Consider the following 15,851-nt stretch of genomic DNA (forward strand, 5'->3'; position numbering starts at 1 on the left):
AATTTATATCTGCAAAGTAACTAGTAACTAAAGTTTGTAGATAATTGCAGTGGAGTAAAAGTACAATGAGATGTAAATTAACTAAGTACATTTATTCAAGTACTGTACAGTACTTAAGTAATTTTTTCACTTTACTGGAGTATTCCCAGTTTTCAGTACTTTTACTTCTACTCCACTACATCTCCACTATTATTAGTTAGAGAGGTTTTGTCTGAATAAAATTCAAGTGATGAATGTGGCTCTAAAATCATAACTCCATTTGGTTCCGTTTTCTACACAGAGTTACAATAACACTCCTTACGTGTACACACACACACACACACACACACACACACACACACACACACACACACACACCTGCATCAGATGCACTCATGCTCACAGACACACAGACACACACACAGACACACACACAGACAGACACACACAGACAGACAGACACACCCCCCCCACAGAGTTACAATAACACTCCTTACGTACACACACACACACAGACACACACACACACACACACGCACGCACGTAAACAGGATTAATGTCGGTGTACATAACGCAGGTGGCATACATACACATTGTACATGTGTGTGTATGTGTGTGTGTGTGTGGCGTGTGTGTGTTTGTGTGCACGCGTGAAGCGTGCGTGCACGAGCATTATTTAATCTGTGTATACGTGTGTGTGTGTTGGTTTGCATTGCAGTGCCTGTTGTGAGGTGGATCAGGGTGTACTGCGCAGCGGTCAGACTCCACCAGAGCTCAAGTCATTTAGCTCGCTGGCAGGTTTCCAGGCATCGCCCCGAGATGCAGGACAGTGTTTTAGGCAAGGAGACCCTCGCCCCTGAAATACCAACCCCCCCCCCCCCCACACACACACACACACACTCGGCCACACTTGGCCTTCACTAATGTCATTGTAACACTGCCGTCACATGCTTGAGGACGGAGGCATAGCCTATTAGCCCATTGAGACCTGAAGCCGATTCTACACGTCTCCTAAATCTCAACAGTATTCTGAAAAACGTATGTTTCTATATCAGTGGTGCTCAATCTTTTTCATGTCAAGGACCCCCAAAATGATATGTATTTGGCCGCCAACCCTCATCAAAATATGTTGTTCCAGGGACCCCCCAGAAGCAAAGATTTGAGTTACAAATGTTCACTTTAAAAAAATATATATTCAAAGATTTGCACACATTTTCACGATTTTTCAAAAATAGCAGATCTACAAGCTCGTAGCGCGGCACTCGGTGCCGCGCTACGAGCTTGTATATCTGCTATTTTTGAATAGCCAAAAGTGTAAAATAATGCTTTTTAGCTCTAATCTAAAAATGACACTGTTCCAGGTCTTAATGGGTTAGGACCTGGCTTCTGAGTATGAAGTAACTCAAAACGTCAGTAAAATGGCTGCTGTGTGACTTGGGTCAAATTGGTCCTAGAATGCCATGCCAGGCACGAAGGGACAGACAGAGACCTCCTCTCCGACTATGAGAATGTGGTTTTGATTTGAAGCCAGTTCTGTGTCACTGTCGCTTCTGGCATGGCCGGTCTAAGGACCTCCCCACACTAACCATTCAAACTCTTTAAAGGGTAAGACCACTTTGGTAGAGGTTTGGGTTGTGTAGTTACCTTGCCATGATGAAACTCTAAAGGTGGACAAGAAATAAAAAAAAACAATTGCTCCATTGATTAGAAATTGATAATTCAAAATATGCTCCTCATTGACTTACATTGTACGCTGAAACAGCTCTCAAAGTCACTCTTTCAGCACGTAAACAAACACAAACAAAGCTGATTCAGACAATATTGGACATCACAAAACCCAGTACTGTTTGTTTTATTAATACACACAATATTTTAAATGATCAATTTCTAATCAATGGAGCAATTATTTTAGATTTCTTGTCCACCTTTGGAGATACATCATGGAGAGGTAACTACACAACCCAAACCTCTACCAAAGTGGTCTTGCCTTTTAATCAGACACGGATAAGAGTTTGAAACTGAATCACTCACAGCGTTTGTTTTTTAGCCTGCTTGGAGGGCTTGTTTTGACCTAATCCAGTGGTTCTCAACCTTAGTTTTTTTTAGCTCAAACAGTGACCTAATACTGATTGTCTGGTACATTGTGGGGCCGCATTAAATTGTGTGTCACCGGCACTCCAAAGAGTTAGAGTATTTCTTTTAACCCATTAAGATAAGACCTGAGGCGATTATTTAAAAAAATCTAAATCCTAACAGTTTTTTGAAAAAAAATCTAAAAAAGTAAAATTCACAATTAAAAAAAAATAGCAGATCTACAAGCTCGTAGCGCGGCACTCGGTGCCGCGCTATGAGCTTGTATATCTGCTATTTTAGAATAGCCAAAGACATCTAAAGTGACACAGACGCGTTCCAGGTATCAATGGGTTAAGTAGTATTTTGTCACATGCTTATACTGCTGGAGCTAATGCACTTCACTTATTTATTGTACGCACTGTTGGAAGCTTGCCTTTTTTTAGCTCTCTCAGTTTGCAAGCGATCCTCTGTGCTTTCTGTATTTTGTCAATAGAGCGTAGGATAAAAGTGTATCTCTCTCTCTCTGTCTCTCTCTCTCTCTCTCTCTCTCTCTCTCTCTCTCTCTCTCTCTCACACGCACACACACATACACACACACAGACACAGTGTTACACATTTTCTGTTAACATCAATACAAATGCATTTGTGGCATTTGGTAACAACAAACCTATGCTTTAGCATTTCTCTTTATTATTTTCTGTTTTTCTCTTCTACTTTTAGTTTTTTGCACGTCCATCTCCAGTCCTTTTGTAGACGGTTTCAACATTCTGTGGTTGCGAGGAGACACGTGAAACCCATGTCAACTTCCTGATCTCTATTTACACCACTAGTAGCCTCGGAAACCCATGCTTTTTTTTTTGTTACAAAAGAAAAAAAGCCTGGGAGAGCCATGCAGGAACGATGGTCTTAGGACCTTGTTATCTCCTAACCAATCAGAGTGCAGAGGGGCGTCGCTCTAAATTTGTCAATTTGGTGACGTCAGCGTGCTCCGTGCACGGGCTGGGGGGGGGGGGGGTGGGGAGGGGAGGGGAGGCGGGGACATAGATTGGTGAAGCAATAGGAAGCCCCGCACGAATCCGGGCGGCTGGGTTTGGATCCGCCCTTCAAGACCATCGATTGGGCTCGTTCTCTCAGTCTACACCACTAGAGAATTAAAAAAATATATAATAATAATAATACCATTAATTTACCTAGTTAGCAAACTACTGTTGCAGTAGTTTTCAACAGGGGGTCCGGGACCACTGTGGAGGGTCCTCAGAGTTACTACAGGGGGGCCGCCAAATATTTGTGTGATAGATAACTTAACTCTCTCAGTGCCACGCCCCGAGATATCCCGAGTTTTTCCCGAGTACCCTCAGTGCCAGCACGAGAAATCCCGAGTTTTTACTTTTGACTGTGGTCGCGCTATTCTGTTTATTTTTCATGATCACTTTCGCTTCCTGACTCCTTCAGACTCACCCGGAGCCGGATGTAAAAAAAAAAAATCATTTCCGGGTCACGTTGTTTTTCTCCGGTGATTTTCGGCCAGAATAGGGAAAGTCACGTTTTTTCACACGGTATAAAAAGCGAACGGAGAGGTCCACGTCTACTCTCTTTGGTCTGGGTGACGATCAGTCATCGTAGTCGCGTGTCGCATCGTAATTTAGCCCAATCAACGATTGTCGAAAATGTCAACATCCGGTTATGACCGGATATGACGTGAGCCTGTTTGGGAGGGGGTGAGTGAGCCAGCGAGGTCATCAATGTGTCGATTTGTTGCTCTCTACTGGTAGAACTGTATTATGGGTTTAAAAACCCAATCAGAACATTTATTTGAATGAAAAATTTCAAAAAAAACGCAAATTGCAACTTTATGAAAATACTCTTGGCACTGAAAGAGTTAATGTCTAAAAATACAAATTAATATGAAAACGGTTACAAACAGGAAGTTGCACAATTGCAGAATGATGAAACCGTCTACTAGCTTGTAGCTACAGTGGCCTCGTGATTAACCCCTAACGTTCAACATGCAACACATAACGCCATTAACCCTTCCATTACCTGCTCCAACATGGCCGCCGTAACGTAACGTACCATGACGTCAGCTTTAAAAAGTATGAACACTGCTGGTCGTTTTGACGTCTTCTACGTCTGTACCGCCTTGTTGACTTAACCTATTAAGACCTGAGGCCAATTCTATAAGTGCCTTCTACGTTTTCTGAAAAACCTATGTTGCTATATGTCGTTGCTGTCGGGCAGAAACCTCTTATCTCCGTATTTTAACTTCTTGTGTTTTTTTTATAAATGAGAGCATCAAAAGTAGCAGATCCGCTTGTAGATCTGCTACTTTTGAGTTGGTATCCTGAAAAGTAACAGTTTTGGACAGAGACAGAGACCCGACAGAGACAATATATTGCAAAAATCTGAAATGACGCAGATGCTTTCCTGGTTTTAATGGGTTGAAGCACAATGACATATAGGTTTGGGTTATATATTATGTAGTTAGCTTGCCATGATGTAACTCCAAATGTTCATGATATGTTTTCAATAGTTGCTCTGTTAATTAGAAAATGATAATCCAAAATAACCTTCATTGACAATTACATTCGTTTTTTTTTACTTTTTTATTTTTATTAATAAAAATGTCAACTTCCTGTTGATTTTACCATTTGAATTAGTAGAAGAAGAGCCGGACTGTATCCACAGATCCGGATTCAGATATTCAAATAATAAAAAATCAACTGTTAGTTAACATTTGTATTGAATGAAAAACAACACAGAGAGGGTTTTGTAATGTTACACATAGTAAAAATCGTCTTTGTTTGTGTTCATTTGCATGCTGAAAAGAGTGACTTTGTTTGAGACCTACTTCAATGTAAGTCAAGGAGGAGACACATTTTTTTTTAAAATCAATTTCTAATCAATGGAGCAGCTATTGAAGATATCGCAGCTATTTGGAATTACATCATGGCAAGGTGACTACACAACCTAAACCTCTAGCAAAGTGGCTTTGGGCTTTAAATGACTCCAATCTCTCTCTCTCTCTCTCTCTCTCTCTCTCTCTCTCTCTCTCTCTCTCTCTCTCTCTCTCTCTCTCTCTCTCTCTCTCTCTCGTTTCTATGTCTGTTTCTATCTTCCACTCTCCTCCACCCCCCCCACCCCCTCCCTCCCTCCTCTTTTCTCCTCCTATAACAACAGCATCACCACTAAGCTGGAGCGTGCCCTGGAGAAGGTGGCCCCCCTGCTGAGGGAGATCTTCGTGGACTTTGCTCCGTTCCTGTCCAGGACGCTGCTGGGCTCCCATGGTCAGGAGCTGCTCATAGAAGGTACAGGTGCTGTACACCATGCTCCTTCTACCTTCTAACTGGTGTCTTCTCTGTGGTCCCGTCTGGTCCTCGTCTGGTCCTCGTCTGGAGTCTCCACCATTACACCCTGTCGTCCTCACTGTCGCCCCGGCTGCACTGCACTGCACTGCTCCTGTGTGTGTGTGTGTGTGTGTGTGCGTGTGTGTGTGTGTGTATGTGTGTGCGTGCGTATGCGTGTGTGTGCGTGCGTGCGTGCATGCGTGCTTGTTGCGAACGCGGGAGGAGGCGCGGCGAAGCCGCGCCTCCGACCAAGTGGAGCTTACTATGTAACCCTGCTTGGGTTGTGTCTCTCTCTGTGTCTCTCTCTCTCTGTGTCTCTGTGTGCACTGCCTGTGTGCAGCTCCTCTGAGATAAGTAAATGTCCAATTTAGACGTACCATACATCAAATGAAAGGTCTTTGAAAACTGAACACACCTGTCAAGGTTGCGTTTAAGCCCGCCCCTTCCCCCGGAAGCCACGCCCCGGAGAAGGCTCCTAAAAACTCCCCATTGAAACCCCATGTTAAATGAAAAGTGCCCGAATCGCTCCCAAACTTTTTCTACCCCCCCTAAGTGGGGGTCTACGAACAAATACTTCGGGCTCGGATTTTGGCTCCGCCCCCCGGAAGTGGGTGAAACGGGCACTTCAAACACTTTGTTGAATTGTTCAAAAACATTCCAAGTTTTTTTTGGGGGAATTTGTATTTTTCTAAGATGCTCCTTTTAAAGCAGATTTTTTTTTTTTTTTTAATTATTTTTTTTATTGGCTACTTTTTAAAAAAAAAAAATTTTCATTCTTTTTTTTCTTTTTTTGCGTTCGCTTACCGCGTTCGCGCGTCTTACTTGTCTTAGGACTGTCACAATTACAAATTTAAGTTGACGATTAATTGTCACTCAAATAATTTGCGATTAACGATTTAATTGTGTGTTTGGCATTGAACATTGAAACATATGAAAATAAATATCTACGACGCGTTGTAAGCTTGTAGATCTGCTATTTCTGTTTTTTTTTATATTTGAAAAATGTGTGACCATTTTTTAACACGGAAACGATTGTGACGATTATGCAAAAATAGTTGCGATTATCAAAAAAAAAAATAGGCGATTATGTTATAATTGTGACAGGCCTAGTGTGTGTGTGTGTGTGTGTGTGTGTGTGTGTGTGTGTGTGCGTGATCAGTGAGTGAGTGAGTGTAGTGCATGTGTCAGCTGGCTGCCTCACTCATTCGTCAGTCAGGTATGAATCAGTCACATGATGCAATCAGACGGCTAGCTGCTAGCATAAACAATGTCAACAATGTTAGCTCAGATTATGAGCATTACTGTTATACTGTAGTTAGACTCTGTGGTGAATGTTCCTTCCTGTAACCACTTGCTTCCTGGTCTAATGTCTGTCTCACCCACTGTCTCTATGTTGGTCGAAATCTCTCTCTCTCTCTCTCTCTCTCTCTCTCTCTCTCTCTCTCTCTCTCTCTCTCTAACCTCTAACACAATGGTTCCCAAACTGGGGTCGGGACCCCCAGGGGGGGTCCTTCAAATTATTTTGAGGGGTCCCCAGATGATTATCTTTAATGTGCAACATTGTTTTCTCACTCAACAGTAAACAAACCAACATACAGTAAAAAAAAAAAATGAAAGAGAGAGACTTAAATATAATAATTATGACATAATTTATGGGGTCACTCCTTTTCTCCAGCTCCCTCTATTCTTCAGTCTTTTTTTTCTGGGTTCTCTCTCTTCTCCTCTCCTTTCCTCTGTCCTTCTGTCTGCTGTTGTCTGCTGTTTGTTCCTGTCTTTTTCCGTAGCATGCTTTATTCAGTAATTACAATAAAAATCATAATATAATGACTATATACGATCTCTTAACGGATGTAATGCTGTAACTACTAACACACCATACTGTATCGATGCTTTGATAATACTTTTGTTCTGAGACTCTGTGAGGTATGTGTGTGTGTGTGTGTGTGTGTGTGTGTGTGTGTGTGTGTGTGTGTGTGTGTGTGTGTGTGTGTGTGTGTGAGACCCGGTCTCTCTCTTAATATTGCATGTGTGTGTGTGTGTGTGTGTGCGTGCGCGCGCCCCTGCATGCATGCGTGCGAGAGAGCAAACGAGCGAGAGAGAGAGAGAGATTTGTGACTGTGCTCTATGTATCTCTACCGCAGGCCTGGTGTGTATGAAGTCAAGTACGTCTGTGGTGGAGCTCGTAATGCTGCTTTGTTCTCAGGTTTGTACCTACCTAACTAAGCACCTACCTACTTACTTATCTACAGTACCTTCCTACCTACCTACCTATCTACATGACGCTATCGTATTTACTTACCAACATACATAGTGTGAGGTTATGTTTTAGGCCTACAGTATCTTCTCTGCCTCTTGGCCTGCTTGCTGTCCCTCCATCTATCTTATCCATCTCATCCATACATCTACTGTACTCAAATCTACTTCCCTGTTGTCTTCAAAGGTCTAAATGAGTCGTCCTTTATTAGTTGTAATGTTTCTGGGCCATGTTGAAGTCATTATTTTTAGTCACCATATTCAATTTGGTTTCCCTGTTTGAGAGACAGGTCAAAGTGACCTCATGGAGGTGTCGGGATACAGACCAGCCATCATGGATGACTTTACAGTCGGCGCATTGCGGATGTAACAGATATAACATAAAGATTTAATATCCTGCTTAATCTCGCCATAGATAGCTTTCATCATCAAGCCACACACCGTATACATTTTTACACATCGTTTAAAGCTCCACTATGTTTTTTCTCACTTTTTGCTAATAGTTTTGCAAAAAAATAAAAAAAATAAAAGAGCAGCCAACAGACAATACTCAAAGTTATGGTTTGTCGAGTCCATCGGCTAAAACAGTGGTTCTCAACCTGTGGGTCGGGACCCCTAGTGGGGTCCCCACGTGATTTTGGGGGGTGGGGGCTCCCCAGATGACAATTTAAGGAGTTTCAAGACCTTTTTGATACCTCAAGAAAAGAAAAAGAAAGACAAGAAAAATGACCATTTTGCACCAAAAGTTATCAACAAACTATACTATAAAAAATGATCAAACATTGGCCAAATTGTCAAATAATATAAGAGGCAAAAATAGACGATCTACGTTGCGAGGCGTTGTGAGCTTGTATATTGGCTATTTTCACAATATTTATCTGTAGAACTGAGTCAACATAAATTGAATGCCTCAACTCCTACATTCCAAGTCCTTATCAGGGTGGGTGGGGGGTTAAAATATGATTATTTTGAGGGGCCTGTAAAGGTTGAGAACCACTGGGCTAAATCAATGCGTTATTAACAGAGTATTACTTACAATTTGATCTCTGTCTTCCTCGCCATCAGTGCAGATTCAGGAGTCCTTATATATCATCAGTTATTTGGTCTCCCATTGACTCTCTGTTGTTTCCTTCCATTTGCACGTTGCAGTCCCGGGGTTTCGTTCTTCTAGTGTTCTCGACCCTGGAAGAGCACTTTTTCCATTTCTGACTTCTTCACCAACTCTTTTCCTCTTCTTACTTTTCCATCCATCCAGCTACACTCACCGGTGCACCTTTTTTATTTCCCGACCTCTTCTTGTTCTCCTCTTTTCCTTCTAATATCCTTCTTCTCTGGTCTTCCCAGCCTCTCAGATGTGCATTTAAACTCAGTGTCTGGATGCTTTCATCTCTGTCCTCTCCACCCTGTCCTCTCCTCTCATCATCATCATCAGCCCTCCCTCTCCACTCCTTGCTGCTTTGCAGGGTTAGGGAGGATAGTATTACGCGTGGCTCCGGCCTCGTCTGCCATTAGGGACCTCATGGGAGTGAAACTTAGCCCAGATATTGATCCTCCGGTTCGGGGAAGGTAACTGGAGAAGCTCCCCCCGGTGCCCTCCAACTACCATCAGCACCAGTTGGAGCTAATGGAGCGCTCTTAGTCTTAGAAAGCTTTCAACGTTTCTCCTGGCTTTTAGAAACCTTCGGCTGCTAGTTTTAGAAGTCTATAGCACTTATACGTGCATGGACGCACGCGCACGCGCACGCGCACACGCACACGCACACACACACACACACACACACACACACACACACACACACACACACACACACACACACAGACAGTAATCATAGGCTGCGTTTTCATTGACATTTACTGTAGAAAGCTCCTAATGCATTCGTCTGCTGCACTGCTTCCTGCTTTTTGATGTGAGGATATATGAAAGTTTTGACAGTGAACTATTATATATGCTCACGCTTAGGGCCAAATTATACTTACTGTGGTTTGTATAATAATATACCCAATGTGGCCAATCACAGCGAATTCTTTCTCTACAATTGTATTAAAAGAGCAGTTCACCGCCAAAATATCTTATTTTCTACCATTTACACACCCCATGAAGCATTGAATTCATGGAGATTTTTTTTTTTGTCCCATTCCTAAGTCAGTAATTTGATGACCGACGGAAAGCTGCTAATGTATCCAGTGGGAGACTCAAAGGAGACTCTTTGTGTCTCCTACCAGAGAGACAGCCGGTCATCAAATTATTGGCTCAGGAATGCGACAAAAACAAAAAAAACTCCATGAATTCAATGCTTCATGGGGTGTGTAATTGATAGAAAATAAGTATTTTTTTGGGTGAACTACTCCTTTAACAAAAACAAGGTTGTTCTTGTTTTGTTGTACTGTAACTCTGTGGCCGTATTAGATATTGTCTCTGTCGGACGGAAACCTCTTCCAAATGTCCAAAACTGTTACTTTTCCTGATTCAAATTCAAAACGGCAAAAGTAGCAGTTCCACAAAGCGCCGTGTTTTCGAGCTTGTAGATCTGCTACTTTTGACACTTTTGTGTGACGCTGTAGTATGATCAAGTAGGGCGTTAATTTAAGAAAAAAGAGGTGTTCTGCCCACGATATGAGGGTCTCTCCCTCAGTGTGATCCTGAGGTATAAATACGGGTTGGTTGGTTGAATGAATGATTGATTTCTCTTTTCACTTTCAGGAGTGGCAGAACTCCATTCAGAAGAATGCTGGCCTGGCCTTCATTGAGCTCATAAACGAGGGGAGGTAAATAATCACCGAACCCACTATCCCCACACACACACCCATCATTGATTTGTAACCACTTTATAGACCCTATACCAGGGGTCTTCAACAGGGGGTCCGGGACCCCTAGGGGGGTCCTCAGAGTTACTACATGGGGGCCGCCAAATCTTTGTGTGATATGATTTATTTATTTTTTACATTAACCACTTGAACCCTAGCATCCCTATTCTGAGGAGAACTTTAGCCTAAAATAGCAGATCTACAAGCTCACAACGCCTCGCTATGCGCATAGCGAGGCTATTTTTGGCAAAGAGGTATAGATGTGTAGAGGGAAAAAAAGAGCAGACCAAGTAAAAAAAAGAAAGTTTAATCTGAAACGCAAGTGTATACAATATAGAGGGGGTCCCTGCTTCATCTCTCTCTCAGCTAGGGGGTCCTTGGCCTGAAAAACCTTGAAGACCCCTGCCCTATACAGTTTAGTTGACCAGAGTCCCTCCACTCTATACTAAGCCCATTTAGACCTGAGGCCGATTATTAAAAAAAACACCTAAAAAACACCTTATAAATCCTAACAGTTTTCTGGAAAATGTTACAGATGTTCACTAAAGAAATTATTTTTCTCAGCCTCTGTAAGAGATGCAAACCGATGCTTTCCCTGATTGAGAGCTATAAAGAGTGGTTACAACCATAGACATATAAAGGTAGACGCCTCCTTCGGCTCTGAAGCGTTCGTATCTCGGGCGCGCTTCCTGCTTCCGCAGGGCTGTCGTGTGCGTCACAGAAGCGGAAGTTCGGTAGGCCAATCAGAGGCAGGTGGGGGCGGGTCTTTTTGTAACCCAGCTCTTAACCCTTTGAGAGGCAGCAGCTGTGCACAGCATCTAGTTAGTTGGAACTTGGCAAACTCCACACTCTTTTTGTGAAATTCAAATAAGAGACATGGTCCTTTTTCATATCAAGGTCCATTATTTATTCAGCATTTGAGTCACGGAACACCGTTTGATAAGCTTTAGCCTCTCACACCCAAAACTTAGAATATGTTATCGTTCGATAAGATGTTGTCAAAATAACAATTGTTTACGTTCTCTAATTGTGTACTTGTTTAGTAAGTAATGCAGATGTTTAACAATTTGACTCTTGACAGTGTGAAATGTTATACTCAAGATTTAAAGATATAAGGGTCCATTTGGTTATCAACTCTCCATCATTTAGCTGGGTACCACCTGGAACCCCCTCAAGGACCACTGGTGGTTCCCGGACCACTGGTTGAGAACCATTGCACTGACAAGTCCCGGAAAAGACGCACTGTGATTGGCCAGTAGTCAACGCGCTGTGAGCGCTGTGATTGGCCAGTAGTCACTTTGAGTGACAGGTTCCCTGCGGAAGAGCCGTGTATTGCGATACCAGTCGCCCCAATGAACTGCAGAGGCCAATGAGGTATCTAGGTTTCTAATATCTATGGTTACAACAGGTGGTCTAAGTGGGCTAGGGACACTACACGCTACACCAAAACCCTTTTTCCGAACATAGCTGATCTACAACCTCACAATACGTCGCAATGCGAACTTAGATGGGCTATTTTCGCCGAACGTTCACCTCCAGAATAAGGACACTAAGATTCAAGTGGGTTATACCGTTGTGCACAATTAATTATGTATGTATAAACAGGTCGAGAAACACTGTGGATGCATTTTTTGGATCATTTGGTGTGCGTGTGGATGTTGTTTTGCAGACTCCTCTGCCACGCTATGAAGGACCATATAGTGCGCGTTGCTAACGAGGCAGAGTTCATCCTCAACAGACAGAGAGCCGAGGATGTTCACAAACATGCTGAGTTTGAGGTACTGTACTGGCAACCCAACAACAACAAAACACTTCACTGCACAAGCATGAGGTCATCTATCTCACTCTGCTTTCTGTCTCTCTCTCTTCCTGTGTGTGTGTGTGTGTGTGTGTGTGTGTGTGTGTGTGTGTGTGTGTGTGTGTGTGTGTGTGTGAGCGAGCACGCGTGTGTGTGTGTCTTTCTCTCTCTCTGTGAGTCTCTCTGTGTCTAGTGAGTCTCTCTCACTCTGTGTGAGCAAGCACACGTGTGTGTGTATCTCCCTTTGTCTCTCTGTGTTTCTCTTTGTCTCCCTCTTTGTGTGTCTCTTCTTCCACAAAAGAAACGGCACACTTCAGATTAGTCAATATACCAGTCGATAACACTCAGTGGAAAGTAGTTTGTGCATCGTCTCTGTGGAGTGGGAATCCTCATACAGTATGTCAAAACAGGATTCAAATTCCAAAGTAGACAAAAGTAGATAAAACGAGATAGTTTCAAGCTTGTTGTAGATCTGTTACTTTTGATGCTGTAGTATGATCAAGTAGGGCATTAATTTACGAGAAAAAAACACTTAGTTAGAATGTGGAGATAAGAGGTTTCTGCCCCAACAGCAACGATTATGTCCTCATGTGCTCTCTCTCTCTCTCTCTCTCTCTCCAGTCTAACTGTGCTCAGTATTCGTCTGACCGGCGGGAGGAGGAGAAGATGTGTGACCACCTCATCAGCGCCGCCAAGCACAGAGACCACGTGACGGCCAACCAATTGAAACAGAAGATCCTCAACATCCTGACCAATAAGCACGGAGCGTGGGGAACGATGTCACAGAGGTGAATGGTGCATTTATACAGCGCCCTTATCCAAGGCACTTTAACGTAGATTGTGCATTACATTCACCCTTTCATACACCGATGCGGGAGCCCGGGATCGAACTGGGAACCTTCCGGTTCCCGCTCGGCCGCTCTACCTCCTGAACCACTGTCTGACAACCCTAGAAGTGAGAGGGGCGGGACATCTGTGCGACACAGATGTCCCGCATGCATAATAATGCATAATTGTAATTATATGCATAATAATGCATACAATTTATATAGCGCTTTTCTAAGTACTCAAAGTCGCTTTGCAAAACAGAAACTAGTTAAAAGGTTCAAAACTAAGAACACAAAGAAAAGATATATAGAAATGAACGGTAGAAAAGGGGGATTAGAATTAGGTAGGGAATGCAAGTCTGAAAAGGTGGGTTTTGATTGTGGTTTTAAAACGTGGCGAGGGTGGGGGGGGGCAGCTTTGATGTGAGTTCCATAGGTGAGGGGGGCGGCCATTGAGAAGGCCCTGTCACCCCAGGTTCTTTTCTTTAGTTTTGGGGATGTGACAGCGTCTTTCTTTCAGTAAATGTCTGTTGCTTTGACCAATCAAGCAAGCAATCAACCAGTCTGTCGGTGCTAATAGCCATATAACTAACACCACTGCATGAAGCTCAAAACGCAATTCATCCTCTCCCCAAATGGGCTTTTTTCCCCTCTATTAGCTCAGCAGCAGCAGACATTTGGGCGCTTTGGTGCGGGGAATCTGGGTTGGAACCTGGGTAAAGACATGAAAGTTACGCATTGCAGCTTTTAAGTCATGAAAGTTACGCATTGCAGCTTTTAAGTCAGAATCATGTGTCCTCGGACGTGGTTGTCTGTCTGATAAAAAAACGTTCTTTTGAAGTTGATGTGGAAATCACTGACTTTAGAAGTCTTGTCAATCAATCCTAGTCTGTCTGCCCTCCTCTGGGTGTTTCATAATGCTTCTGTTTACATTCTGCTCCTGGTAGATAGTGAGTTCTCTGCAGGAGTTCGTGGTAGAAGTTCACACGCTGTTCTGGCACAAACACTATCACAAGCAGTCCTGTGGGGAGACATTGAAAGGCACCAACCATAAACGGTTGAACATAATGAGCTGTGTTGGATGCACATCATGACCAGCATCCCACAGCTCATATTGGCTTCCCAGACGATCCTAGAGGAGCATCATTAGATAGACTTTACAGCATAGTTTGGCAACCTAAAGGGGCCGTAACCACCAAGGTGTGAGATAAAGCGAGCCGTTAGCCGAATGCTGCAAAGTCCACTTCAGCCGACTCGATGACATTCGAGTTATGTCCCGATGGGGACACGTAAATCCCCCCCCCTCCTCCCTAGTCTCGGTACCCCCGAGATGTCAAACGTGGCCGAGTAGGTTCTGGTGGCCAGAAATACCTGGTGGGCTCCGACCGTTCCGAGGTCACTGGATTTGTGGGTCCGACCCTTCCGAGGTGGCCAGATTTGTGGGTCCGACCGTTCCGAGGTTGCCCGCGCCCGGTGTTGCTTTGTATCTTCATGTTGCTGGCTTCCATTGAAAATAAATGGTAGCCTGTAGCTTTGTAGCAGCCAGCGTGAAAGCTGCATAAACGGTGCGATTGAAGCAAGCCTGCCATTATGCACAAAACAGATATTGAAGGTCATAGGCAAGAGAATAAAAATGATCCCATAGAGAGCCTGTATGAGCAGTCAGTCATGAAACACGCAACAAAAATCATTGCAGACTCTCAACATCACTTTGTTCTCTAATATGAACTTCTGCTATCAGTTAGAAGACTCCGGGTGAAGAAGTGCAAATCAAACCGCTTGAAGCTATTGTTAGTTCCAGCCTCCATCAAGCCTTTGAACTCTAATGCTGAATCATCAATGTGTATATTTATTGCAATGTGCAATAAATATACAACTGCTTTAGCACTCAATACCTTTGCTCTTTCATTCTTACAGTTTCTTTTTAGCTGTTGTGTTGTCAGATTTACATGTAGAGCCACTCTTTCATGTGAAATATGCTGAAATAACTGTTTAGTATTACTTCAAACGCTTCTCATGTTTTTATGGTGTTTTTAACCCATTCAATCCGGGAACCCATCTCTGTCATTTTAGATTTCTTTGGCTATTCAAAAATAGCAGATCTACAAGCTCATATACATATATTTTTGGAAACAACATTTTAACTCAAATCTTTGCTTCTGGGGGTCCCTGGAACTAAATATTTTGAGATGGGGGTCCGCGGCCAAATACATATAATTTTGGGTGGTCCTTGACATGAAAAGGTTTTGAGCACCACTGATACAACAAGCAACAATAGTTTTTTTCAAAAAACTGTTAGGATTTAGAAGACATTTGTCAAATGTTTGACAAATGAACGTTTGCCAAATGTTCGCTTTAAAAAAACTATATATTCAAAGATTTGCGAAAGAAATCACGATTTTTCAAAAATAGCCAAAGAAATCTAAAATGACAAAGATGCGTTCCTGCCCTTCACTTTGATCAGTTTTGTTCCTTTCTTTGCTCCTCCCCCCCTTTTCCCGTCTTTAGCCAATTACACGATTTCTGGCGTCTAGACTACTGGGAGGATGACCTCAGGAGGAGGCGGAGATTTGTGCGCAACGCCTTTGGCTCCACCCACGCCGACGTGTCACTCAAAGCCCTGGAGGACTATGGTCAGTTCATCTATATCCCATCATGCAACAGTGCCGCAGAACATAATTATCAGTGGTGGAAAGTAACTAAGTACATTTACTCAAGTACTGTACTTAAGTACGGTTTTGAGGTACATTTACTTTACTGGAGTATTTCCAA

General features: G+C 43.1%; 1 protein-coding gene across 1 annotated transcript in view; it reads left to right on the forward strand.

The window, feature by feature from the left end:
• Nucleotides 1–15,851, forward strand: part of LOC308089988 (neurobeachin-like) — a gene marked incomplete at both ends in the record, with an annotated part of 234,794 nt that overhangs the window by 187,243 nt on the left and 31,700 nt on the right. Inside the window, 7 exon segments of the mRNA XM_080434989.1 lie at nucleotides 698–817; nucleotides 5,230–5,363; nucleotides 7,538–7,599; nucleotides 10,351–10,415; nucleotides 12,124–12,232; nucleotides 12,874–13,040; nucleotides 15,588–15,712. Coding sequence (XP_080291115.1) covers nucleotides 698–817; nucleotides 5,230–5,363; nucleotides 7,538–7,599; nucleotides 10,351–10,415; nucleotides 12,124–12,232; nucleotides 12,874–13,040; nucleotides 15,588–15,712 — 782 coding nt within the window.

The sequence above is a fragment of the Gymnoscopelus braueri genome, assembly GCF_963280865.1.
Source record: "Gymnoscopelus braueri genome assembly, chromosome: 8".
NCBI classification, from domain to species: Eukaryota; Metazoa; Chordata; class Actinopteri; order Myctophiformes; family Myctophidae; genus Gymnoscopelus; species Gymnoscopelus braueri.